The 24,698-nt window shown below is 49.0% G+C and overlaps 2 protein-coding genes and 1 non-coding gene across 3 annotated transcripts; 2 read left to right on the forward strand and 1 right to left on the reverse strand.

Annotated features, from left to right (window-relative positions):
• Positions 1–1,802: 1,802 nt before the first annotated feature.
• Ecscr (endothelial cell surface expressed chemotaxis and apoptosis regulator) lies at positions 1,803–11,297 on the reverse strand. The gene is given in 12 exon segments (XM_036204984.1): positions 1,803–2,130; positions 2,329–2,425; positions 4,213–4,249; positions 4,458–4,556; positions 5,426–5,539; positions 6,187–6,252; positions 6,603–6,740; positions 7,313–7,372; positions 7,540–7,584; positions 8,044–8,082; positions 11,188–11,263; positions 11,265–11,297. Coding segments are annotated over 12 exon segments (813 nt in total). The 3' UTR covers positions 1,803–2,121.
• A 5,737-nt stretch (positions 11,298–17,034) lies between these two features.
• LOC118595078 lies at positions 17,035–17,097 on the forward strand. The gene has a single exon (XR_004946453.1). It is a non-coding gene; the product is annotated as a U7 small nuclear RNA (small nuclear RNA).
• Positions 17,098–19,268: 2,171 nt separating this feature from the next.
• On the forward strand, positions 19,269–20,296 carry Smim33 (small integral membrane protein 33). The gene is made up of 2 exons (XM_036205207.1): positions 19,269–19,292; positions 19,907–20,296. Exons 1-2 carry the CDS (start codon positions 19,269–19,271, stop codon positions 20,294–20,296), a joined length of 414 nt encoding a protein of 137 aa, XP_036061100.1.
• The last annotated feature ends 4,402 nt before the right edge of the window (positions 20,297–24,698 follow it).

A 24,698-nucleotide genomic window follows, 5' to 3' on the forward strand; every position in this document is an offset into this window, starting at 1 on the left:
TTTCTTCTTATTTTAGTTTTTTTTTATATGGGGTCTCTCTATATATCCCTGGCTGTCCTGGAACTCAATGTGTAGACGAGGCTGGCCATGATCTCACAGAGATCCTCTGGCTCAAGTGCTGGAATTAAAGGCATGTGCCACCACCACCCGGTCTATATTTTAATTTTTATGATTTAAAAAAAATTATTTATTTATTATGTATACAGCATATATGACTGCAGGCCAGAAGAGGGCACCAGATCTCATTACAGATGGTTGTGAGCCACCATGTGGTTGCTGGGAATTGAACTCAGGACCTCTGGAAGAGCAGTCAATGCTCTTAACCTCTGTGCCATCTCTCAGCCCTGTTTGAATTTTTAAACAATTAATTTAAAAAGGATTTCTTGCTTCCTCTTGCATGTGCATGTTTGTATGTGTGGGTACTTGTGAAGTCAGAGAACAATCTGCTGGAGTCAGTTCTCTCTTTCCACCTGTGGGTCCTGGGGGCTAAACTCAGGTCACCAATCTTGGTGGCAGGCACCTGTAACAAGCTTTCTCTTCAGGACAGCAAGCCCCCAAATAATGACACAGAGACATTATTAATTATGAAAGCTGGGCCTTCAGTTAGGCTTGTCTCAGCCAGCTCTTATAACTTAACCCATTTATATTAGTCTATGTTTTGCCACGTGGAGTTACCTCTCTTCCATCTTGTACCTCCTGTTTCCTCTCCATGTCTGGCTGGCGACCCCACCTTCTTCCTCCCAGAGTTCTCTGTCTGCCCAGAAGTCCCACCTATACTATCCTGTTTAGCTATTTGCTGTTCAACTTTTTATTACACCAATCACAGCAATACATCTTCACACAGTGTACACAGTGTACAAATATCCCACAACAGGCACTGATTCCATTCACTATTGGTAATAACTGGTCACCAATTACAGTCTGTTTCTTCTGTTGAGGTGGTTGCCCAGTGCTTCTACCTTACCTAATAAGGTAAGTAAAGCTGGGGCCTGGTTGAACAGGTTTGTAATCCCAGATACTCAGGAGGCTAAGGTCCAGAGATTTGTTAAATTCAAGGTCCACCTAACTCAGAGTAAGTTCAAGGCTAGCCTGGACAATTCAGTGAGACTGTCTCAAAATATAAAGTATATCTCAGAGCATATATCTTAACAGTAGAATGCTGAGTTTTAATCCTAACTACCATACACATACACACACACACACACACACACACACACACAGACAGAGAGAGAGAGAGAGAGAGAGAGAGAGAGAGAGAGAGAGAGAGAAATAATTAAATTAGCAAGTGAAAAGACAGGTATCAAGCAAACCTAAGAAAAATTCCCCCTACCACACAAGTTTTCAGAGCTACCTACAGAGGTAGAAACACGCAGGCATATCTGGCCTAGGAGAGAAGACACCAAACTTGCTAGAATACTATCAAGAAATGTATATGGGGAGAGGGAGAGAGAGAGAGAAGAGAGAGAGAGAGAGAGAGAGAGAGAGAGAGAGAGAGAGAGAGAGAGAAAGAGAGAAAGATAGTTCAGCAGTTAAGAGTATTTACTGCTCTCAAAGAAAACCCAGGTTTGCTTCCCAGCACCCACAGGGCAGCTCACAACCATCTGTGATTCCAGTTCCAGGGGATCCAGGCCTCCTTCTAACCTCTGTGGGTTCCTACATGTACACAGTGCATATACATACATACACACAAGCACATACTCATACAGAGATAGAGGGAGGAAGGAAGGAAGGAAGGAAGGAAGGAAGGAAGGAAGAAAATAAGTAGAGGGCAACATAGATCTTAAAAGAAACTGGATTCCAGGCCAGAAAAATAATTTTAATGTGAGTAGAGTGGACCAGTCTACCTTATTTCTTGGCTCTTGCTCTATTGACTCCTCATTCCTTAGTATCTGAGGAGGAGGAGGGAGAGCAGGCCAAATGTCTAGACTGGCTTCCACATGGCACACAGTCTCTCATATGGTAGCTGCTTCTGGATCTAGAGGGATGCAATATCCTTTAGAGCTGGGAGCAGACATGAAAGAAAATAATTTATATGTGGTCTGTTGCCTTCAACAATCTCATCTCCTCTTCCTCATCGTCAGTGGGCAGCCGCATCACACTTGGACCCATGGCGACTCACTTTTAAAGAATCTGAAAAACATATACGATGAGGAACGATGAACTTGGGAGGGCAAGGTAGGAGAGCAGAGGAGAGAGCCTGGCTCTTTGAGCATGGTGTTAGCCTTTCTGGGTAAGGAACCAGAACCTGAAAATAGGGTTGGGGTGGGAGAGGAGAGGAGGAGTGGAGGTGGGTGAATCTGGGGAAGGAAGGAAAATTTAAAACTGCACCTTTTCTGCTGAGGTGTGGCCTTTGCTATTATTCATGTTGATGTTCTTCATGGAGATGAGGGTGATGCTGTCTTTCTCTCCATTGGCCGTGGAACAGCTGAGATGGGAAGGGATCCAGTTTACAGAGAGGAGTGGACAGAGCAGTGGGGAGTAAAGGGAACTTGGGGCCACCGTACCTTCAGACTTCGTTTCAGAAAACTGGATTTAGGGATGGCTCATGATAAAATGAGAGTGTGCACTGAAATCCAGGGGACTTGTGTTTAAAGTGCTTTTGTTCTTTTTCACGTTGGGTTGGTGGTATACAACTATAAAGCCAGCACTTGGCAGGTAAGAGGTAGGAAGATGACGAGCTCAGTGCCATCCTCAGCTACACAGTGAGTTCAAAGCCAGCCCTGGCCCTGTGAGACTCTCTCTTCAAGACACTTTTACTGTCTACTAGTTGTTTGTTTACAAAGTTACAGCCTGTCTCGTGCTTCAGGTTTGTCGGTTTGTCTGTTTGATTTGGGTGGTATTTGTCTGTTTGATTTTTAGATTGGCCTCATATGGCCCAGGCTGGCCTCAAACTACATCTGTAGTCACTGATGACCTTGAACTTCCAGTCTTCCTGCCTCCCACTTCCCAAAGTACTGGGATTACAGCTGTGTACCACCAGGTCTGGAATATGCAATAATTGAACTAGAACCCAGGGCTTTGTGTATCCTAGACAAGCATTCTGCCAACTGAGCTGCATCTCCAGCCCCAATTTTTTTTAAAAAAGATTAAATTTAAAAAATTTAAAAACTTATATGTATGTGTGTGTTGAGTGGGGTTGGGGCACAGGTGTACCAAGGAGTATGGGTGTTCTTGGAGGACAGAAGCATTGGATTTCCAGGTGAGCTGACCAATGTGGGTGCTGGGAACCCAAATTAGAACCTTTGGAAGATAAGTACATACTGTTAATTGCTGAACTGTCTCTCTAGCACCAACAACTTTTTAATGTATAAAATAAAGTTTATGGCTGGAGAGATGGCTCAGCAGTTAAGATCATTGGCTGCTCTTCCAGAGGACCCGAGTTCAATTCCCAGCACTCACACATAGCAGTTCACAACTGTCTCTAACTTCAGTTCTAGGGAATCTGACACCCTCACACCAATGAACATAAAATAAAATTAAACAAATTATTAGAAAATAATAATAAAATAAGGTCAAACATCCCTTAAAGAATTGCTATAAAAGCCAGGCATAGTGGCACACACCTTTGATCCTAGCACTTTGAAGGTAGAAACAGGTGGATCTCTGTGAGTTCAAGGACAACCTGGTCTACATAGTGAGTTCCTAGAAAGTTAGAGCTACATAATGAGACTCTGTCTCAAAAACAAACAAACAAAAAGAATTACTATAAAGATTTGAGACAATATCATAAATTGAATGCCATTGTGTACAGTACATAGTAGGTTTGTTTTTATTTTGTTTTCTCAATACAGGGTTTCTTTAAGTAGCCCTGGCTGTCCTGGAACTCGCTCTGTAGACCAGGCTGGCCATGAATTCAGAGATCTGCTTGCCTTTGCCTGCCTAGTGCTGGGGTTAAAGGTGTGTGCCACTACACTTGGCTTCAGAGTAGGTTTTCAAAAAGTTTCCTGAGCTTAGAGAGGATGTATCTTACATCAGAATCTGCATTCCTGCACTTTTCATTAAGAGACAACAGAAGCTGAGTCCTGGTGCCAAAGAACCTCCCTTATCTCTGCTCACCTGAGCCTGCCAACCTGGCCCAGCTTCAGGGAAGAGCGCAGGATTGTGGGGCATATGTCTGCATGTGGTGTGAATGGGTGTGGTACGTGGCGGGGAAGCAGGAGGAGGATTTCAGGTTAGATAGAAGAGTCCTCTCATAGGCTTCTAAAGTCTTACCTTTCAGATAGCCCTGAACTCCCTGGTTTCTGTGGATCTGTGAAATCCCAAGGGCACAGGTTAGGGTCAGACGCTCTAACTCAGATGCCCAGCCTTCCCCTCAAAGCCCACCTGAGCCCGCCTTCCCATCTCATCAAGTGCTGCTGATTCTGTGCCGTGCCTGCCCCCAGCCCAGCTGAGCCCCTTGCTCCGGATCCGTCCACACAGGCAGGGGTCAAGGGAACCCAGCATGTCAAGACAATTACCTTCAGACTCCTTGTTCTTCCGACACTTAAACCTTAGACTGACCACACTGACGAGGACGATCACTACAACCACCAGGATGGCGATGAAGCTGATAACACCTGAGCAGGGAAGAGGTGGGGAACAGCGTGAAAGGGGGGGACAGGGAGGAAGAAGGGGGGCCGGGAGAAAGAAGGGGGCAGGGAGGAAGAAGGGCAGGGAGGAAGAGGTGGGGGCAGGGAGGAAGAGGGGGGAGCAGGGAGGAAGAGGTGGGGGCATGGAGGAAGAGGGGGGCAGGGAGGAAGAGGTGGGGGCAGGGAGGAAGAGGGGGAGCAGGGAGGAAGAGGTGGGGGCAGGGAGGAAGAGGTGGGGGCATGGAGGAAGGGGGGGCATGGAGGAGAGGGGAGGGGGAAGAGGTGGGGGCAGGGAGGAAGAGGGGGGAGCAGGGAGGAAGAGGTGGGGGCAGGGAGGAAGAGGTGGGGGCAGGGAGGAAGAGGTGGGGGCATGGGAGGAAGAGGTGGGGGCATGGAGGAAGAGGTGGGGGCATGGAGGAAGAGGTGGGGGCATGGAGGAAGAGGTGGGGGCATGGAGGAAGAGGGGGGGGCAGGGAGGAAGAGGGGGGAGCAGGTAGGAAGAGGTGGGGCAATAAGAATGAGTCTAGAATTCCCTTCCCTGGTAAGTATAGTATAGTGTGTGTGTGTGTGTGTGTGTGTGTGTGTGTGTGTGTGTGTGTGTACGCGCTTCTGAAGTGAATTCTGCTTCTCAGGGGAAAATGAGTAGTCTATTAGCTGGCACTGCTAGCATGGAGCCCATTAAACCCAAGAAAAACTGGCCAGAAGGTCTGTGACGATTTCTTTCCACAAGGGCCTTGCTCGCCAGCAAGTCCATCCAAGCATGAGTGGATGAGATTTGAACTTGCGTTCCTATCCTGAGTCTAAGTCAGTCCTGAGGTAGAGTCCCCTCTCACACCCCACCCCCTGCCATCTCTCACCAAAGGCTGCCACAATTAGCACTGACTCTGATGTGGGGCTGGGCACGACGGTCACCTCTTCCCCGGTCCGCAGGTTTGTGGTCCCTGAACTGGGGGTAGCATTCAGAGACACTTCTGAAATAGAGTGGGTGTCGGTGCATCAGTGAAGGATGCTGGCAGGAACTGGCAAAGAGAGCTAGCCTCTCTCCTGATCCCCTGAGGTAAGAGCCTGAAGAGGCTAACAGCTGCCCTGAAAACAGAGGTTGGAGAGCCCTCCTCTCTATGAATAAATAGCTCTGTGGGTGTTTACATTAGTGCTTTCAGAGGACTCCAGGAGGTTCAAGATGCTTCCCACCACTGCTTGGTGCCCAGAAGGAAGGATTTATGCTGCAGAAGCAGGGAAGACAGACTGGGCAAAGCAGAGCCATCCATGTTCTGCAAACCATTGAAGATGGGAGGAAAGAAGGCACCAGCCCAAAGAGCCAGGGTGCCAGGTAAGGGGCATAGGTTTCTGATCCTCTTACAACACTGGGTTGGGTACATAGCTCAACAGGTAAAGGTGCTTGCCACCAAGGCTGGCGGCCTGAGTTCAATCCCTAGGACCTACGTGGTGGAAGGAGAGAACCAAAGTCACATACTTCAGACCTATTTGTTGTCCTGTTTCCTCATCTCTGCTCCCCTCCTGACTAAGCCTGGACTCTAAAATGTGCAAGGATCAAAACGTGACCAGAAAGAAAGGGTCATAGATATGACTCTTCGCTGGGAACACGCACTGGACATACCTTCTCTTGTGTTGTTGACAGTGCTGCTGCTGCTGCTGCTGCTGTCTGGGGTCCCTGTGCCTGCACCTGAAACAAATGGCCAAGAGGAAGGGTTCCCTCCCAGCATACCCTGAGAAGGGTCTACCCTGTTCCCAACCCTGTATTTGGGAGTCCCCTTCCCATTTCCCTCTCCTGTCCATTCTTTTCTCAGTCCCAAATTCAGGATTGTTCAACCTTGACTATGAGCAGGCCCAGATTCCTGTTTCTACTTCTCTCCGATGTTTTCTTACAATTTTCCAAACCAGGGTACCACTTGTGTAGCTTCTAGACTCAAGAACCTCCACCCAGCACTTAGGCCGCCTGGCTTAAGGAAGAAGGAACCCATCCAGACATATCTAGGGCCCATCACCTCCTGCCCGCCTGCTCTGGGTACTCACTAAATCCCAATGTGTGCTTCTGTGGCTGGAACAACATCAAGCCGGGCAAGGAAAGGGAGTGATGATCTGTGGTGCTTGACCTGGGCGTTACAGGCTGACTGGATACCAAGGAGCCTTGTGAGGTCTTCTGTAGAATTTCTGTGGATTGGGAAGTACACATAACCCCCTCAAAGCATCGGCCAGAATATGCACAGGGAGGGTTCCTTAGTCTAAAATATCCTCCTTTCTTTCTGTTCCTTTTCATGTGTGTGTGTGTGTGTGTGTGTGTGTGTGTGTGTGTGTGTGTTGATTAAATCTAGGACTTCTCTTACACTAGGCAAGCCCTGTGCCCGAGCTACAGCCCCAGCCCTCCATCTCATCACTGTTTTCCATTTCCGAAGGAGCCATTCTCTGGCTCACCTCTAAGCCTTGGTCTTTGCAGTTTACTCTGCTTGGAACACGTCTTTCCCACCTTCCACCCTACAGCCTCCACTTGTTCATCTCACTCCTTCACGGGTCAGTTCTTGAGGCCACTGCCCCCCCCCCCTTGAACTGATGTCTGAACTAGGTTGACATTCCCATGACACCTGCTGCCCTGCTTTAGGATGGCCAGTGTGAGGCCCTGTTTGCCTGTCCCTTCTGCCACAAGTCTACACTCTCCTGCAGAGCTGACACTGCCCGGTTCCTCCTGAGCCCTTGTAGGCACTATCGAAGTCTCAGCAGCTAAGTACCTGGGGTAGCAGTGCTAAGGAGAAGCCTTGAGCTGCCAGGCTCTGAGGAAGATTTGTCTCCTGCAAGAACAGAAGCAGATGGGGAGAGGAACGAGGTGGGGCGGGTCTGGTGATGTCATACCCCTTTGCCCATCTGAGAAGCCCCAAGCTCCAAGCACATCCGAATGGCTGGGGGCGGCATGGGAGGGTAGAGGTGGGTTTCTCAGCAGCCACACTCATTCACTCACCTGAGCTGAGAGAAACTGGCTGGGGGCTCGTACTCCTGAAGAGCCCTGAAACACATCACTTGAGGGTCGGTTGCCTCTGGCCCCCAATGGCTCTGTGCCCTTCTCCTCTCTGAAGCTATGTTTTTGTTTTTTGTTTTGTTTTATTGTCTTTGTCTCCCTTCTACCTCTGACTGGTCATTTCTACCCTCCTCAAGCCGTGTTAGACAAGGCCAGTTGAGCCCCAGAGACCTGTGGCCCAAGATCTCATCACTTGTGTTCAGTGAAAAAGAGACTGGGCCACGTGGTTGGTGGTGCACGCCTTTAGTCCCAGCCCTGTTGGGGTAGGGTGGGTCTCTGAGTTCCACCCAGCCTGGTCCACAGAGAGAGAGTTCCAGGACAACCAGGACTACACAAAAAACCCTGCCTTAAACAAAAAGGAAAGAAAAACAGAGACCAGAGCTCCCCCCTCTAATACCTTTCTAAGCTTTTAGGCACAAACGCTGGAGTCGGCCCCATGAATCTTACCCTGAGAGGTCTGAGTTGTCGTAGGCTGAGAGCTGTAGCCTGTGAGAGAAAGCAAAAATGCATAGACTGTGTAACTGGGTATGGTGACACACACCTTTGTTCCCAGCACTCGGGAGGCAGAGGCAGGCAGATCTCTGTGAGTTCAAGGCCAGCCTGGTCTACAGAGAGAGTTCCAGGACAGCCAGGGCTACATAGAGAGACCCTGTCTGGAAAAATCAAACCCAATATATAGACTACCTTGGTAACTCTGCCAAGAGGAGCTCACAAGGGAACCTTGGACTTTTGGCTGTGTAAGATACGCCCCCCCCTGTGTCTCGATCCTCTCTAGGTATCCCACCAACCCACACAATGCTAGGGGATGGTTATTTAAACTAACAACCTGTCTGGACAAACACCCAGAACTCTAGGTCTCTGGGCCATGCCACTAGGGGCCCATTGGTTTCTCCCTGTGAAGAGTCGTTTTGACTCCAAGGGGAGGGGACAGAGGGTGAATGAAATGGGGTGTTATGGTTCAGGGCTTATGATGTTCTCTCTCTCTCTCTCTCTCTCTCTCTCTCTCTCTCTCTCTCCATTTTCCCTCCCCCACCGGAGGTAGAGGCCTGTACCGGAACAGTTCTGAGGTATATCCAGGAGAGGAAGCATTAACAGAAATGGCTGGTTCACTCTAACAGGCAGAGGCACGTTCAGAAACAGTTGTTCTGGGCCAAACACGGGGCGGAGGTGGTTACCAGCAGCTAGAGTTGGAGCCCTTGTTAGCTATTCTGTTTGCACACAAGTGTGTCTGTGGGCCTCTGAGTAGATATGTGTATGCTTTTATGTGTGCGTGTGTAGCAGGGACTGGAAGGTCAGGTTATGTTTGCTCACTTTCCACAATGAAATCATGTTTGAAAACTCTGAACAATGTGAAAAAGGAAAACAACATAGGGAAATGGAACCGCCCATCTGGAGCCGCTCCCTCCACACAGCCAGGGACTGAGCTGCTGGTCTGGCCCTACTGTTGCTTGGCTTCCCATCATTAGAGAAGGATCAGACTCAGGCCCCATGGGCTGAAGCAGCTGGATTCCAGGGACCCACCCCCAGGCTATGGCAGCCTGCTGGTCTGTTTGTTTTCCTTAAGCTACTACCTTCCTCCGTGGAGCTATCACTCAGATACTGTGGAATTGCTTCCAAAGCTTACCTAGCCCTGAGTTGTGTTTTTCCAGGTCAAGATCGCCTACATCCCTGTTCCTTTGTGGGTAGTGGTTCCAGAAGGAAGTAAATATTACAGGAACCCCATGCTAGAGAGAATCCTTCCTAGCAAGGGATGAGCCTGAGCGAGCCCTTTCCATCCAAAGTCTCTGAACACAATTGCTTCCAGTCTTATGAAGCCTCTTAGGAGTGCAAGTCACAGTGTACCTGTTTTTATGAACCCTTCTAGAAAATGATCTACATGTTTTCGAGGCATTCCCAAGACACAGACATCAAGCCGTAAAGGTCCGAACTCTCAGCCTCCTACCCCGCTCCTCCCAACTTGTCACCTATAAAGCAGAGGAGGAATGTGTGTTCCTGTGAGGGCAGCCTCTGACCAGGGGACACCAGACATCCAAAGAGTCATGGCCACAAGAATCTCTAATTTTCCTGACCTCCTCTTCCTAATCCTTACCTGCTTCATTTCCTTCTAGTCTGATCCTGCCCACGCCCCTGTTTTCCTGAGCAGCAGCAGAGAGAGTGTTGAAAACCATGGGCTTGCAGGGCCTGGGGATGTAGCTCAGTGGTAGAGCACTTACCTAGCCTGTGTGAGACCCTAGGATCAATCCCCAGCACCACAAAGAAAAAAAGAGGGGGATTAGAAGTTCTGGCTTCACTCACTGAGTTGGATCTGAATTCTCTGAAGTGTGAGAGGCTAGAAGTATAATTCTGTGTAAGCCCTAAATTAATTGGCTCCTCAGCATCACACCACACACACCCATACAGAGCGAGCCTCGTAAGTTGCTGGGGTGGGAGAGAAAATACACATAAAACACACAGCTTCTGACAGCCCTTACTCATCAGCACTTCACATTTTAAAATTTGCCCCATTCTCGTGATTTCTGACCCTTTCCATCGTCCATCCCCTCTGTTGGCATGAATCTGCCCCAAACAGTTCCTCGGTGGCCAAAGTGAGGCAGACAGGTGCTGTGAGCTTCTGGATGGAGAGCTTGGGCAAGTTACGGTGGCCTGGCTAGAGAGAGTCCAGGCCTATGGGATCCCTCAGAGGTCCTCGGGATTAACCTCTGAGTCTATCCCGTGGGAACTGATGGGCAGGGAGGGGTGTCAGCGTTGACCCCAGCCCATGGACTTCTAAAGAAACGTCTCACTTTGGCAGCAGGTAGCATTTTCTGGAACACAGACCCTTTCACCTAAGCACGCTGCGGGCCATCTTTCCACTGCCTGGAGCGGGCCTCATAAGTCTACCACAAAGGACTGGGCTTGGGGGTGTGACAAGGGGAAATGCTGCCCTGTGAGTCAGAGTGTCCTGGACTTCTCATGGTTCCCAGCAGTGGCTCCCTAATTAGAGGATCCTGCCGCAAGGCCCCACTCATGACCACCAGCCATGTCTGAGAGGTTTTATTTCAGGCACCTTGCCGGAGGAGGCCATCTGTCTCATCCAGTCCCGGTGCTGGATACCCTCCTCGGTAAATGGCTCTTTGTGTCTAACCAGAAGCCCTCTTGCTGTGATTTGAGATTAAACTCAGCATTTCAGATTCACAGGTTGTAATTCTTCACAGGATAAAAGAGAAGGTCACCAGTGAAGTCCAAGGTGCAGACCGTTTTGTGCTAGAACCTTCCAGAGAGTGACTGTGGTAACCAGATGAGTCAAGACTATTGACAGGACAGCCACAGGCTTCTTCTGCCTGTGTACCCCTTAGAAGGAATTTTCCAGGTTCTGTCATGCAGCAAGCCAGCCACTTCCCACCTTTCAGGGGCCAGACTCTATGGGGGAACTCTAGAAAACATCATAACTGAGCTAACAGTATCTGATTTACCAGGGCAGTATTTCCCATCCTCCAGGCCAGCTGATCCGCTTTATGGGAAGGTCCTGGAATTTCCCTATTTCGGGCAGAGCCCTGGATGGCGAACGTGGCGGGTGGGAGGTTGCTGGACAAAGTAGCAGGTGCTTCTTACCTTGGAGCAGTAGTAAACCCAGGATCGCTGAACCGAGCCGCATGGCTCCGCTGGTCCCCATATCAGCTGGGCGGGCAGTGGGCAGGCGGCTCTGTGTAATCTCTGTCCATAATGGAGAAGGGGGGGGGGAGTGCTGGGAGGGGGTAGGGGGCGGGGGCTGGCTCTCCGGGGAGCTTCCTGTCAAAGAATAGAAGGAAACAGATTGGGACTGGCTCCAGGGGCCCCAGTTGAGCACACAGCCCAGATGAGGATGTGAGCCTGAGCAGCAGAGCTGTGGTGAAGACCAACTGGGGCCTCTTTGGTCTCTCTGGATGATGTGTACAATGACCAATGGTGGCGGTGTGCCCCCACTGCCACCTTCCTCTCTGAGGGGTCCCTCAGGTCCCTCCCTACAGCACCTGAGTCTTCCCCAAAGCCTGCTGTTCCAGACACATTCTCCTCTGCGAGGACCCAGCCCTAAGCTCGACCCACCAGCTGCCCATGCTCTGTAGACTGAATTCTCTACATTCCTCTCCCCACTCACGGCTCCCAGTCCAGACGGGACTCCCAGCATCCTTTAGGGAGACCTTACAAGCAACCTCCTTATCCCTGGAAGAAAAACAAGAGGTGGGCTGGGCTCAGTGGATAAAGAATTAGCGTTGCAAGCTTGAGACTCTAGATTCCATCCCAACACCCTCATAAGAATCCAAGCAAGGTGGCTGGCCTGTCATCCCAACACTGCAGAGGCAGAGACAGGAGAATCCCTGGGGCTCACTGGCCCTCTAGCCTAATTGGTAAGCCCCAGGTTCCTAGGAAAGGCCCTGTCTCAAAAAACAAGTGGATGGCTCCTGGGGAACAATCCCTGAGGCTGACTTTTGGTCTTTGTACAGACACTTGCACTGGTGTGCACATGCACACACACACACTCACACACACATACACACACCACACATATATACACCATACATACACACACCACACCACACACTCACACCCCACACATACATACACACCACACCATACGCACACACACACACACCACACATATACACACCATACATACACACCACACATATACACACCATACATACACACACACACACACACACACACACACACACACACACACACACCATGAGGATCACATGCCAGGCATTCCCCTTGCCTCCCTAGTCCACTAAGGTTAGGTGTTCCCTGTGCCTGGGCAATGCCTTGTCCTTACCCTCCATAGTATGCCCCAGGCTCTCACTTTCTCCTGAAGACTGCAGGCCAGCAGTATTCCTACACAAAACTTACCATATAGCAAGGCCCCGGCACATACTTATTGAATTAAATCTAAAACATTTAAGAGTATGAGAAAAATGAAGAACAGAGATATTTGACATACAATACTACTATCATTTATGTATTTATTTATTTAGAGTTTTTCTCTGTGTAGCCCTGAGTGTCCTGGACCTCACCTTCTAGACCAGGCTGGCCTCAAACTCAGATCCTCCAGCCTCTGCCTCCCAAGTGCTGGGATTAAAGGCATACAACATCATGCCTTCCCTGCTTATTGACTGATTGATTGATGATTGATTTTTAGGCAGCACTTTGTAGGCAGAGTTTTCCTGTCCTGGCCACCTGGTGTCGAATAAACACACAGAGGCTTATATTAATTACAAATGCTTGACCAATAGCTCAAGTTCATTACTAACTAGCTCTTACATTTAAATGAACTCTTTTCTGTTAATCTCTGTATTGCGTGGCTCATGGCTTTACCTGTCCTCTACATGTCTTGCTTCCTGGTGGCTGGCTGGAGTCTCCCTGATCCCACCCTTCCCCCCCACACACACATTTTCAGTTTGGCGTTCCCACCTAGCTTTATTCTGCCTTGTTATAGGCCAGTCAGCTTCTTTATTAACCAATGAGAGTAATGCATATTCACAGTGTACAGAGGGATTATTCCACAGCAGAACCTGGTATAATTCAGCCTGGTCTGTAACTCACTTTGGGGACGATGCCGCCCATGAGTTCCTAATCCCCCTGCCTCCACTTCCCAAGTGCTGAGATCACATGTGTGGGTCACAATACCTGGCTTTCTTATTTATTTATGTGTTTTTTTCATGATGTTGGGGGTTCAGGGCCATGTACAAGAGAGGTAAGCACACTTCCAGTGAACTACATCCTGGCCCTTGTTTGAGAGGGGTTTGTTCTTCTTGTTCTTTTCTTTTTGGTTTTTCAAGACAGGATTCTCTGTATAACAGCTCTGGCTGTCCTAGAACTCACTATGTAGATCAGGCTGGCCTCAAACTCACAGAGATCCGCCTGCCTCGGCCTCCTAAGTGCTTTTTAGGGGGTGGAAATACGGTATGGTAGCTAAGAGCACTGATTTCTCTTGCAGAACACCCAGGTTCAATTCTCCACACTCATATGGTGGCTCACAGCCATCTCTAACTCAGTTTGGGGGAATCCAATGCTAGGCATCAGGCATGCGTGTGCTACACAGATATAAGCACAGGCAAACACCCATCACATGAAATTAAATTCGAATTTAAAAAAATTAAAGATTTTGTTTTCATTGATGTGTATTTGTGTGTGTGTAAGTGCATGTCGTGTGTGTTTGGGTGTCCATGGAGGCCAGGAAAAGGTATCACTTACCTCGGAGCCAAGTTAGAGATGGTTGAGAGCCATTGGATGTGAGTGATAGAAAACAAACTCAGGTCCTCTGGAAGGGCAGCAAATGCTCTTAACTGATGAGCCATCTCTCAAAACCCTGGTTTTTGTTTTGTTTGTTTCTTATCTATTTTTTCTCTTAAATATTTATTTATTTGTGTTTTTAATGTGTATGGGTGTTTTACCTGCATGTATAGTATTCCACATGCATGGAGTGCACTTTCAGGCCAGAAGAGGGCATCAGATCTTCTGGAACTGGAGTTACAGATGATAGCTGGCATGTGGCTGCTGGGAACTGAACATGGATCCTTTGAAAGAGCAGCAAGAACTTTAAGCTGCTGAGCCATCTCTCCAAACCCTGTATTTTTTGTTTTGTTTATTTAAAAATTTTTTTGAGCATTTCATACGTGAGTACATCATTCCCACCCTTTCTCCTCCTCCCAGCTACTCCTGTGTCCCCCTGCTCCTTCTCAAATTCATGACCTCTTCTTCTCTAAATATTATTGTTACTATATGTACATTTGTGGCTCTGTTTATCTTACTTTATTGTTCTGAGACAGACTTTATAGCCCAGGATGGCCTCAAACATCCTGTCTCAGATGACATTTGACAGTGTTAGAAACAGATTTGGAGGTGGCTCAGTGGGGACCTGGGTTCGAATCCCCAGAACTCATATAAAGCTAGGTGTGGTGGTGGGGTTCTTTAATTCCCAGTGCTCCTAGGTGAGATGGGAAGCAGAGTGCCCGGGAATCTTCAGGCCAGGCCAGTGAGCCTAGCGTATGCAACAGCAAACAACAGAGATGCCTCTAACAAGGTGGGAGGTGAGCCTGACACCCGAGGTTGTCTCTGTCTCCACATACATGCCATGTCACAAGCATGCCCACACTCACACACATGAATATGCACACCCACAAAAGTCCACACACATCATATACATATACAAAGGAAAAGCACATGTTAGTAACAGGTAAGAAACACACTTGTATAGAGGTCAAGGAAAAGAAAGGTTATTCCAGCCTCAAGAGCTGAAGAATACATTCCAGGAAGAGGTGATGCCCAGACTAATGAGCCCAGATGATTAGGCTTAGACAGCAAGGGGAGAGGGATAGTTGTAATGGTGAGTGTGGACACAGGAAAGTGATGGAGAAGCCTGCGGCCAGAACGTTCACACTCTTCCTCTCCCAAGCTCAGAAGTGAAGGTCTTGACTTGGGGCAGAGTCCAGATTCCCTCTGGCTAAGATCCAAGAGGACCAAATTGGGAGGTAGAAGATCGTCAGAACCTTCAATTGCTCTGGGAAATGATTTGTAGGAGATTTCATGACTCATCAGCAAAAGTGATTTGAGGGTCAGGTCAATAGCCCTGGACTCAGTGGAGGTGAATGGATAGTTTACAGAGTCTGGGAAAGGCATGGCACAGTCCGGCAGTGTTCTCTGGAGAACTCTGCTCAGTCTACCTCCAGCATCCAGGGTCCAGGAACCAAGAGAGCCCGTGCATCCGGAACCTGGGTCTTCAGTGTCCTCTCTCAGCCCCTTGTAGGCGTGACCGTTAACGGAAGCCTCAATGGGGGTTGGAACTTCCAGGCCAAAGCTGGAATGGCTGCCCACTACAGAGTGTGGGCAGCTTGGCTAGGAGACAAGAAACCAAAAAGCTGTAATACTTATTGCTTCAAGTCACTAAGTGAAGGGATCCTCTGGGAGTCTACTGGTCTCCATATGAATAGAGGCCAGTTTGCCTCCAGAGGCAGGATGAGGAATGGCTGGTTACTGGCAGCTAATTGGGACCAAAAATTTACCTTGGAAAAACTAGGCCAGAAGGGGAGGTGCACATCTGTAATTCCAGTACTCAGGAGTCTGAGGCAGGAGAATATTGAGTTTGAGGTCAGTCGGGGCTCCTTAATGAGATCCTGTCTTAAACAAACACAGAACATTGGTTATGGTGGTATATGCCTACCATCTTAGCACTCAGTGGGGTGGAGGCAGGCAGATTGAGGGTTTAAGGTCATTCTTTTTGTTTGTTTATGTTTGTTTTTGTTTTTTTGAGACAGGGTTTCTCTGTAGTTTTGGTGTCTGTCCTGGATCTCGCTTTGTAGACCAGTCTGGCCTCGAACTCACAGAGATCCATCTGTCTCTGCCTCCCAAGTGCTAGGATTATAGGTGTGCACCACCACTGCCCAGCTGGTCATTCTTAACTACATGGTGAGTTTAAGACCAATCTAACCTACATGAAACCCTATCTCAAAAACAAATTAATTAATTTAAAAAAATTAGAGAAGTGTCTTGCTGTGGTGGCACAGGCCTTTAATCCCAGCACTCTGGAAGCAGAGACAGGCAGATCTCTGTGAGTTCCAGGCTAGCCTGCTTTATAAAGTGAGTCCCAGGACAGCCAAGGCTACAGAGAGAAACCCTGTCTCAAAAAACCAAAAGAACAAAACAAAACAAAGCAAACAGAACCCAGAGAGAGGGGTTAGAAAGATGGCTCAGTGGTTAAGAACACCGGCTATTCTTTCAAAGGTCTTGAGTTCAATTCTCAGCAACCACAAGGTGGCTCACAACCATCTGTAGTGGGATCTGATGTCTTCATTGCCATAAAGGAATACGTGCAGACAGAGCACTCATATACATAAAACAAATAAATTAAATCTTTTTTAAAAAGAAAAAAAAAAAAGTACCTTGCAAAGAGACATAAATGAGAGTTCTATAAGTGTTTGGTTGGTTATCATAAGGTAAAAAAATATAGGCTGGAGAGATGGCTCAGAGGTTCAGAGCACTGACTGCTCTTCCAGAGGTCCTGAGTTCAATTCCCAGCAACCACATGGTGACTCACAACCATCTGTAATGAGATCTGGTGCCCTCTTCTGGCCTGCAGGCATACATGCTGTATACATAATAAATAAATAAATCTTTTAAAAAAAAATATGTGTGGTGAGGTAAGGAAATGAGGATTTCTAGTAGATAGTATAGTATGGTAAAGAACATTTATTTTTGGTGTGTACTGGGAGGGGCGCATTCCATAGTGTGTGTAGGTCAGAGGACACTTGTATGAGTCAGATCTCTTCTGCCACCATGTGGATCCTGAGACCAAACTCAGGTCATCAGTGCTGGGAGCAAGCACCTTTACCAGAGGAGCTATACCATCAGCCTGGGATTTCTGTTTCACTGGGGACATTTCAGGTCCTTGTTCTCAGCACAGAGAAAGGACAAATCTTTACAGTGAAGTGTTGCGGCTCTTTTAGAACTTTGTCTAGCAGGTTTGTGGTTTATCCCGGAGAGACTCCTACCCACTCCACTACCCCCACCTGCCCACCCTTGGAAAAAAAAAGCCTGCAGTGGTAGACGTACCAGCTACCAACCTCAGCCGGTGTTTCCATATTTATGTACTGCATTAACGTCCCACACAGTGGCCTAGACCTACAATCTCAGCACTCTGCAGGCAGAAGGAAGGATCAGGGTAAGACCCTGTCTCAAAAGACATGGAGGAGGGTGGCTACATTATATTCCCTATGAATATACAATGACTATGTGTTGGCTAAAAATCAGGGCTAGAGAGATGAATCTGTGGTTTAGAGCATTTGTCTCTCTTGCTAAGGACTGGGGTTCCATTCGAAGCACCCACACAGTGGCTCACAACCATTAGTAACTCCAGTTCCAGGGTATCTGATGCCCTCTTCTGAGCTCCTCGGTCACCAGATATGTACATGGTGCACAGACATACATGCATGCAAATACTTTTTTTTTTTTTTTTTTAAAGATTTATTTATTTACTATGTATACAGCATGTTTGACTGCAGGCCAGAAGAGGGCACCAGATCTCATTACAGATGCTTGTAAGCCACCATGTGGGTGCTGAGAATTGAACTCGGGACCTCTGGAAGAGCAGTCAGTGCTCTTAACCTCTGAGCCATCTCTCTAGCCCCCGCAAATACTTACATACACAAAATAAGACAAATAAATCTAAATAAAACTCTACTTAATGCACAATGTTAAAATAAATAAAACATGGGGTTGGGGATTTAGCTCAGTGGTACAAGGCCCTGGGTTCAGTCCTCAGCTCTGGGGAAAAATAAATAAGTAAATAAAAACAAAAAAAAGAGATGGCTTTGCCAGGGGGTGCTGGCACATGCCTTTAATCTCAGCACTCAGGAGGCAGGGGTGGGGGACGACTCTGTGAGTTCGAGGCCAGCCTGGTCTATAGAGTGAGTTCCAGGACAGCCAGGGCTGCACAGAGAAAGCCTGTCTCCAAACAACAACAGTGATAGCTGGCTTAGCAAATGAAGATGCTTACTGTGCAAGCCTGGCCAAATCAACATAAAGGTGCAAAGAAACAACTCCACAAAGTTGTCCTCTGACCTCCACACACGTGCATGACACAAATGCCCGCCCATACCGTGCATATGCACGTACACATTCACACAATAAATACATGTATGATCTATACTCTGTCATGCTTGAAATGTTGTGCTTAGAACAAGGAAGAGCAAAGGACCTTAGCTTCAGGAAATGAGAGTGGGCAGGTCCTAGGGAGGGAGCAGATGACAGCTAGGTGTCTGGAGGAGAAGTGGGCAGGGCAGGTTAGCCTCCTGAGCAGCAGAAGGTATAAAAGGAAGTGCCTAGGAGGAAGATCAAGGTACTCTCAGAGTCGGGGGCTGGCCCTGGGTAGCCTAGAAGTTCCTGTAAGTCCAGGCGCGGGAAAGAACGGTGAGGGTGTGTGCAGAGGGTGTGTGCCCAGAGCACGGCAGACGTGGCAACTCCGGGTAGGCACTGAACTAGGGCAGTGAGCTCTTTTCCTTTGCCCAGCTGGTATCCAGTCCCAAGAGAACGCTACTCCAGCCCCGGACAATGCACCAGGTAGACTCTTTGCTCGCCCCTTCCTGCCAGCCTGGCCTGACTCCCTAGAGGGCCCTACACCTTTCCCAACCTAAGCTTCCTTCCCCCTTTGTGCGCCTGGAGTGGCTTTTCTGCCCCTGCCCGGAGGCCCATGGTTGCCCCTCCCCCAAGCCCCCCCAGCTGGGCCCTGCATGGGCAGAAGTATTGAGTTGGGATCTAGGGACAGTGTGACAGAGGGACTAAAGGAAGCAGTTTTGTCTGATCAGCCTCTCATGGCTCCAGCTGCCTTCTACAGAGTGGGTCAGGCCGAAGGCACAGAGTTAGGGGCCCCCACAGCTTCCAGTGTATTGTAGAATAGCTGGAGGGGGGGTCACCTCACTAACTCTGGGCTTCCCTTCCTTCACTGAGATCCCTCTTCCCTACTCAATATCCAGCAGGGTAGGGACACACGAGTGACCTGGATTAGTCCTCCACATAAAAGACAATAATGGCAGAAAGACCCAGAGATCCTGGCAAGGGTAGACTGGTGCAGGATCTCAACCCATCCTGAGCATAACCAGGAATCTACACCAGACTCCAGCCCTATCTAGGCCTCTAGAACTTGGCCCCAAGCCCCCGGGGGAATGGGACATACTTATGGGATGATGGTATGGGCACACATCCCACCTCACACCAAGTTTCTGGGGTTCACGTCTTCTCTTTCTATCCCCAGCCTAGGGTACCACTCTTCTGCTTCCCAGTGACTTGGAATAGGGGAGCCTCTGAGACTAGACAATGACTCCCTTTTTCCAGAACACCTTGAAGCAGCTGCTGCTCACTGCCCACTGCCCAGGATGGGGGGCAGCAGCCCAAAGAGTACTCAGATTTCCAGTGCAACACCAGATCTATTTGCGACTCTTGCCAGAGACCTGGGAAGAGAGGAGACTTGGAGGACAAACTGTATTTAGTACGCCAGACTGTAACAAAGCCTCTCCCTTTGCCCTTTCTGAGTGACTTAACACCCTGTCTCTCAGGGGGTTGTTTTTCTGGCATTCTCTCTGTCTTCATTTCTGTCTGCCTTTACTTCTCCACTCCCCCGCCCCCACAGCTCACACTGTCTTTGTCTTTCAGATTATTGTTCTCCTGAGTGTGTTTAAGCCTCCTCTCTCCCCTCTGTCACTGTCTCTGGGGATTTCTGTCTCTCAGATCCCTTCCTCTCCTCTGTCCTTTTTCTGTATGTTGATGCCCATGCCACCTTATGCCATCTTTCCTCTTCCCCCAGGATGGCCACTATCCCCAGCCTTCTCCACCTGTGAATGGTTCATTGGAACAGGAGCCTCAAAAGCAGCTCCCAGAGATGCTAGGTGAGGTCTGGGAACAGCCTCGAGGGGACGGGCTGCCCCTTCTCTCGGTCATCATCGCTGCCTTTGTCCTACTAGCGATCTGCATCGTCCTGGCAGTTCACTTTGGGCCGACATTGCACCAGGGCCATGCCACCCTCCCTACAGAGCCACCAGCCCTAAAGCCAGAGAACGGCATTTACCTCATCCACTGGCGGCTGCTAGACCTCCAGGACAGCCGCAGAGAAACCCAGCAGGGACTTCCTATTCCTTACTCTGGCCTTGCCCTAGATGGGCACAGGCCCAGCATTGATGAAATCACATATCTCTAGGAAGGTGATGTGGATGGAGTTAGCCTGACTGGTCTCAGAACAAGAAACTGGATTGAGAAGTGAATTGGAACCTGGATGTCAGAGCTGCAGACAGGCCTCTGGACTTGGCTAGAGCAACCCTCAGATACTTCCTGGAGAAGCCCCACGGAGATATGAGAAGTAAAAACCACCTGAGGACTGTGCCCACAGACACGGTGCCAAGGCCACCCTTACAGTTTCCCCTCAGGGCTCTCCAGATCCTCCTCAGAGTTCCTGGTCCCTTCCTGTACCTCTCATCTCCATCCCTTTTGGAGCAAAGTGAAGAATCCAGCCCTGAGCAGGAATATCAGAGGTCTACAGAGAAGGCCCTGCCTCCACACTGCTGATCCAGGGAGAGCGAAGGCAAGAGGAACTGTGGGTGTCTTCTCTGAGATACTGGGGACTTGGGAAAGGAGGCACCTCTGCTGCCTTTCAGCCTTTGGAGGGTACCTTGGCTGTTAGCCCAGGCCTTGTTGATGACATCCAAAGCCCTTGGGATCCTTAATCTCCATGTAAGAGTTCCAAGATTGGCCTTGATTTGTCCCCCAACTCTGCCTTGACATCCTTGGGTGTGATGGGGGGGCAGGTTGTGGGCTCTTATTAACTCTTACTTTCTGAGTAAGGGTGGGCCTGTTGGAAAAAGCCTAAATTTCACTACAAATCACTTCCAGATCCAGAATTTTCCAGCTGGTGGGGAAACAGGAAAAGAAAATGAACTCTATGGAATGTGTTTGGGAAAGGAGGGAGACTGAAGAGGTCCATCACTGTTGGGAAGTAGTATAGTTCATCCTGTAGCCAGGAAAATGTGGGCTGGGGCCAGGAAAACCAAGCCGGGCTTCCTGGTGGCTCTCTGGAAAGGCACCCTTTTCTCTGGTACCTCAGCACCTCATTTGTGTGCAGTTACAAACATAAACCACGTGAACTGGGCATGGTGGTACAGCTTTTTAAGCTAGTACTGGAGAGATGGAGATGGAAGTTCAAGGTCATCCTCAATGACACAGCAAGTTTGAGGGCCAGCCTAGACTACATGATACCCTGTTTATTAAGAAAAGGGGAGCAGGGTGCTGGAGACATGGCTCAGTGGTTGGGAGCACTGATTGCTCTTCCAGAGGACCGTGGTTCAATTCCCAGCACCCACAACTGTCTGTAACTCCAGTTCCAGTGGATCTGGCACCCTCACACATTACATGCAGGCAAAACATCGATACACATAAAATTAAAACAAAGTTTAAAAAAAAAAAAAAAAGAAAAGGGGGGGTGGTTAGTTGTGCTGGTCAATGCCTTTAATCCCAGTACTCAGGAGGCAGAGGCAGATGCATCTCTGAATTCAAGGCTAATCAGTTTCACATAGTGAATTCTATGTTAGCCTGGGCTACATAGTGAGTCTCTTTCTTAAAAAAAAAAAAAAAAAAAAATTGAAGACATTTATGAAGACACCTATGCTGCTTGACCGTTGGGGAAGAGCCTTAAGGATAAGTCAACCTTAAGGCCCTGGCCTCCGGGAAACCCCACAGAATGAGAGAGGCTGGGAATCAGGGAAGTGGGGGAGGAGCAGAGTGTACAAAATATGTACAGAGAATGAACTCACCTCCTTCTTACTGCTTAAGAAGGAGCTGTAGCCCGGACGTAATGGCACACACCTTAATTCCAGCACTCGGGAGGTAGAGGCAGGCAGATCTCTGTGAGTTCAAGGCCAGCCTGGTCTACAGAGTGAGTTCCAGGACCCCCTGGGCTACACAAAGAAACTGTCTAAAACAAAACAAAACAACACCACACCAACCACAGGAGGCACCAAGCAATGAGGCCAGGATTTGAACTTGAGCTGCACCGGCTCCACAGCCTGGGAACCACCCAGGGACTGGTGGGTTGAACATCGTCAAGCTGGGGAGGCCCTTGATTCTGGGCTGGTTGCTAGAGAAGGAGTCAACACTGTGTGTGATAGAGACTCCTCAGTGTTGGGGTCAAGACGGTGGTGACAGTCAGAAAGAGAAGGGACTGCCCACCCTCCCATCCCCATCCCCCTCCTACCCCTATCCCCCACACCCCCCTACCCCCATCCCCCCACCCTCCCCCCATCCCCCATCCCCCATCCCCCCTCCATTCCCCGTTCCCCCATCTCCCCACCCTCCATCCCCCATCCCCCCACCCCCCCACCCTCCATATCCCCGTTCCCCCATCCTCCCACTCTCCCATCCCCCCCCCCCCCACCCCCATCCCCTCCACTGCAGGCCACTTGATTCCCCTGGCTCTGCTGTCCTCAGAACTACTGGCTTCCTCTGACATGTTCCAAAGTGACACTTCAGAAACAGATGAGGGCCGAGGCCATGGCTCAGCGATAGAGTGCTTGCCTGTGTGAGCAAGCCCACTGATTTGATCCTCGGTACTGGAGAAAACACATACACAAAAAACAAACAAAAACAAATACATAGTACCGTCCTGAGCCCTGGTGACAGAAACAAAGGTAGAGAGCGGCCATGTGGGAAGCCTGGGTGGAGCTGGTAAGATGAACTGTGTGCCTGTTACAACGGCATAAGGTAGGCTAGGTGACTGTCATCCAGTGTCCCCAGGGAACGTCCTATCTGCTTACATACGTCCTCCCTGATCCTTTCACAACTTTCTCATCTGTGAACATCTGTCCTGTGGCCTCTGCTTCTCTGGAAGGCCCCTTCTCTGGGACACAGCTGTGTACCACTTGTGGGATCCGTGTCCTAACTCCACTCAGCCCGACTCCTTCTGCCTGCCACTGGAGGCAAGGCCATTGAAAGCAAAGTGTGACTGATGGGCTCTGTCTGGATTGAAATGACACCTGTCTACTATTCCTCGGCAGCAGGATGAGGAGGCAGGCGTGCAGAAAGTGTGCTGTATATGCAGCCATACGTGCATGTCAGAGGGGATACATTCCAGTGCCTCAGCCATCGCAGCCTAGCAGCAAAAAGGGGGTGTGCGCAAACTAGGTAACAGGAGGAGTGTCTTTAAAAGGAGCACTTTGGGGCTGGGGAGATGGCTCAGAGGTTAAGAGCACTGGCTGTTCTTCCAGAGGTCCTGAGTTCAATTCCCAGCAACCATATGGTGGCTCACAACCATCTGTGATGAGATCTGGTGCCCTCTTCTGGCGTGCAGGCATGCACACAGGCAGAGCATTGTATACATAATAAATAAATAAGTCTTTAAAAAAAAATAAAAATAAAAATAAAAGGAGCACGTACAAGGGACATGATATAAAGGGACCACAGAGAGCAAGTAAGCCAGTGTCACACAAATACCAGTGCTAGGGGAAAGGGGAAGGGACCCTTCCAAAAACATGAGACTAGATATGTTCGCAAAAAAGGTGGTCTGGCTGGACAGGCCACTGCGACTGCATACAGTTAACAGAACAAATGCTCCTGACTTGCCCTCCTCCCTCCCCCATTCATCTACTGAAGCTCCCATTGAATACACATGACCAGAAGCTGGGCTGCTGATACCACCTAGCAGGTCAACAAGGAGCAGTGAGTGCTGGAGCATCCATGGGAAATACTTGGCCTATCTCTCTCTCTCTCTCTCTCTCTCTCTCTCTCTCTCTCTCTTTGTTTTTCAAGACAGAGTTTCTCTGTGTAGCTTTGGAGCCTGTCCTGGATCTTGCTCTGTAGACCAGGCTAGCCTTGGACTCAGAGATCTGCCTGGCTCTGCTTCCTGAGTGCTAGGATTAAAGGCGTGCGCTGCTGCTGCCAGCCACCTCCACCTGGCGCTCTCTCTCTCTCTCTCTCTCTCTCTCTCTCTCTCTTTTATTAAGAAATTGTAGCATGAATCTTAACAGGTCTTATTAATAAAAGCAAATCCGGGCTGGGTATTGGGGTGAACGCTGGAAGATCAGAGAAGCAGAACAAGCCACAGCTACCTCACCTCTTAGTCCTCATCCGGAATGTATCTCAGCTGAACTGCTACTCAAAAGCCTAAAAGCTTAACTAGCCAAATGCTTCTAGTTTCTGGTCTTCACGTCTTATATTTCTTTTTGCTTTCTGCCGTCACTCCCTGGGATTAAAGGCTCACTTCTTGGGATTAAAGGCGAGTGTCACCATGCCTGGCTGTTTCCAATGTGGCCTTGAATTTACTGAGATCCAGAGGGATTTCTGCCTCTGGAATGCTAGGATTAAAAGTGTGTGTGTGTGTGTGTGTGTGTGTGTGTGTGTGTGTGTGTGTGTGTCTACCATTTTCTAGCCTCTGTATCTAGTGGCTGTTCTGTTCTTTGACCCCAGATAAGTTTATTAGGGTGCACAATATTTTGGGGAACACAATACCACCACAAGAATTTTTTTATTCATTTTGCATACCAATGAAAGATTCCCCCTCTTCCCTCCTCCTGCCCCTCTATCTCCCCCAACCCACCCACCCCCATTCCCTCCTA

The sequence above is a fragment of the Onychomys torridus genome, chromosome 13 (assembly GCF_903995425.1).
Source record: "Onychomys torridus chromosome 13, mOncTor1.1, whole genome shotgun sequence".
NCBI lineage: Eukaryota > Metazoa > Chordata > Mammalia > Rodentia > Cricetidae > Onychomys > Onychomys torridus.

What these genes read in the sequence shown, in the direction of transcription:
- Smim33 (XM_036205207.1), top strand. Translation starts at nt 19,269, where the DNA reads ATGGGACATACTTATGGGATGATG. An exon ending in GACATACTTATGGGATGATG is followed by an intron (nt 19,293 to 19,906) that starts GTATGGGCACAC and finishes CTCTTCCCCCAG; the next exon opens with GATGGCCACTATCCCCAGCC.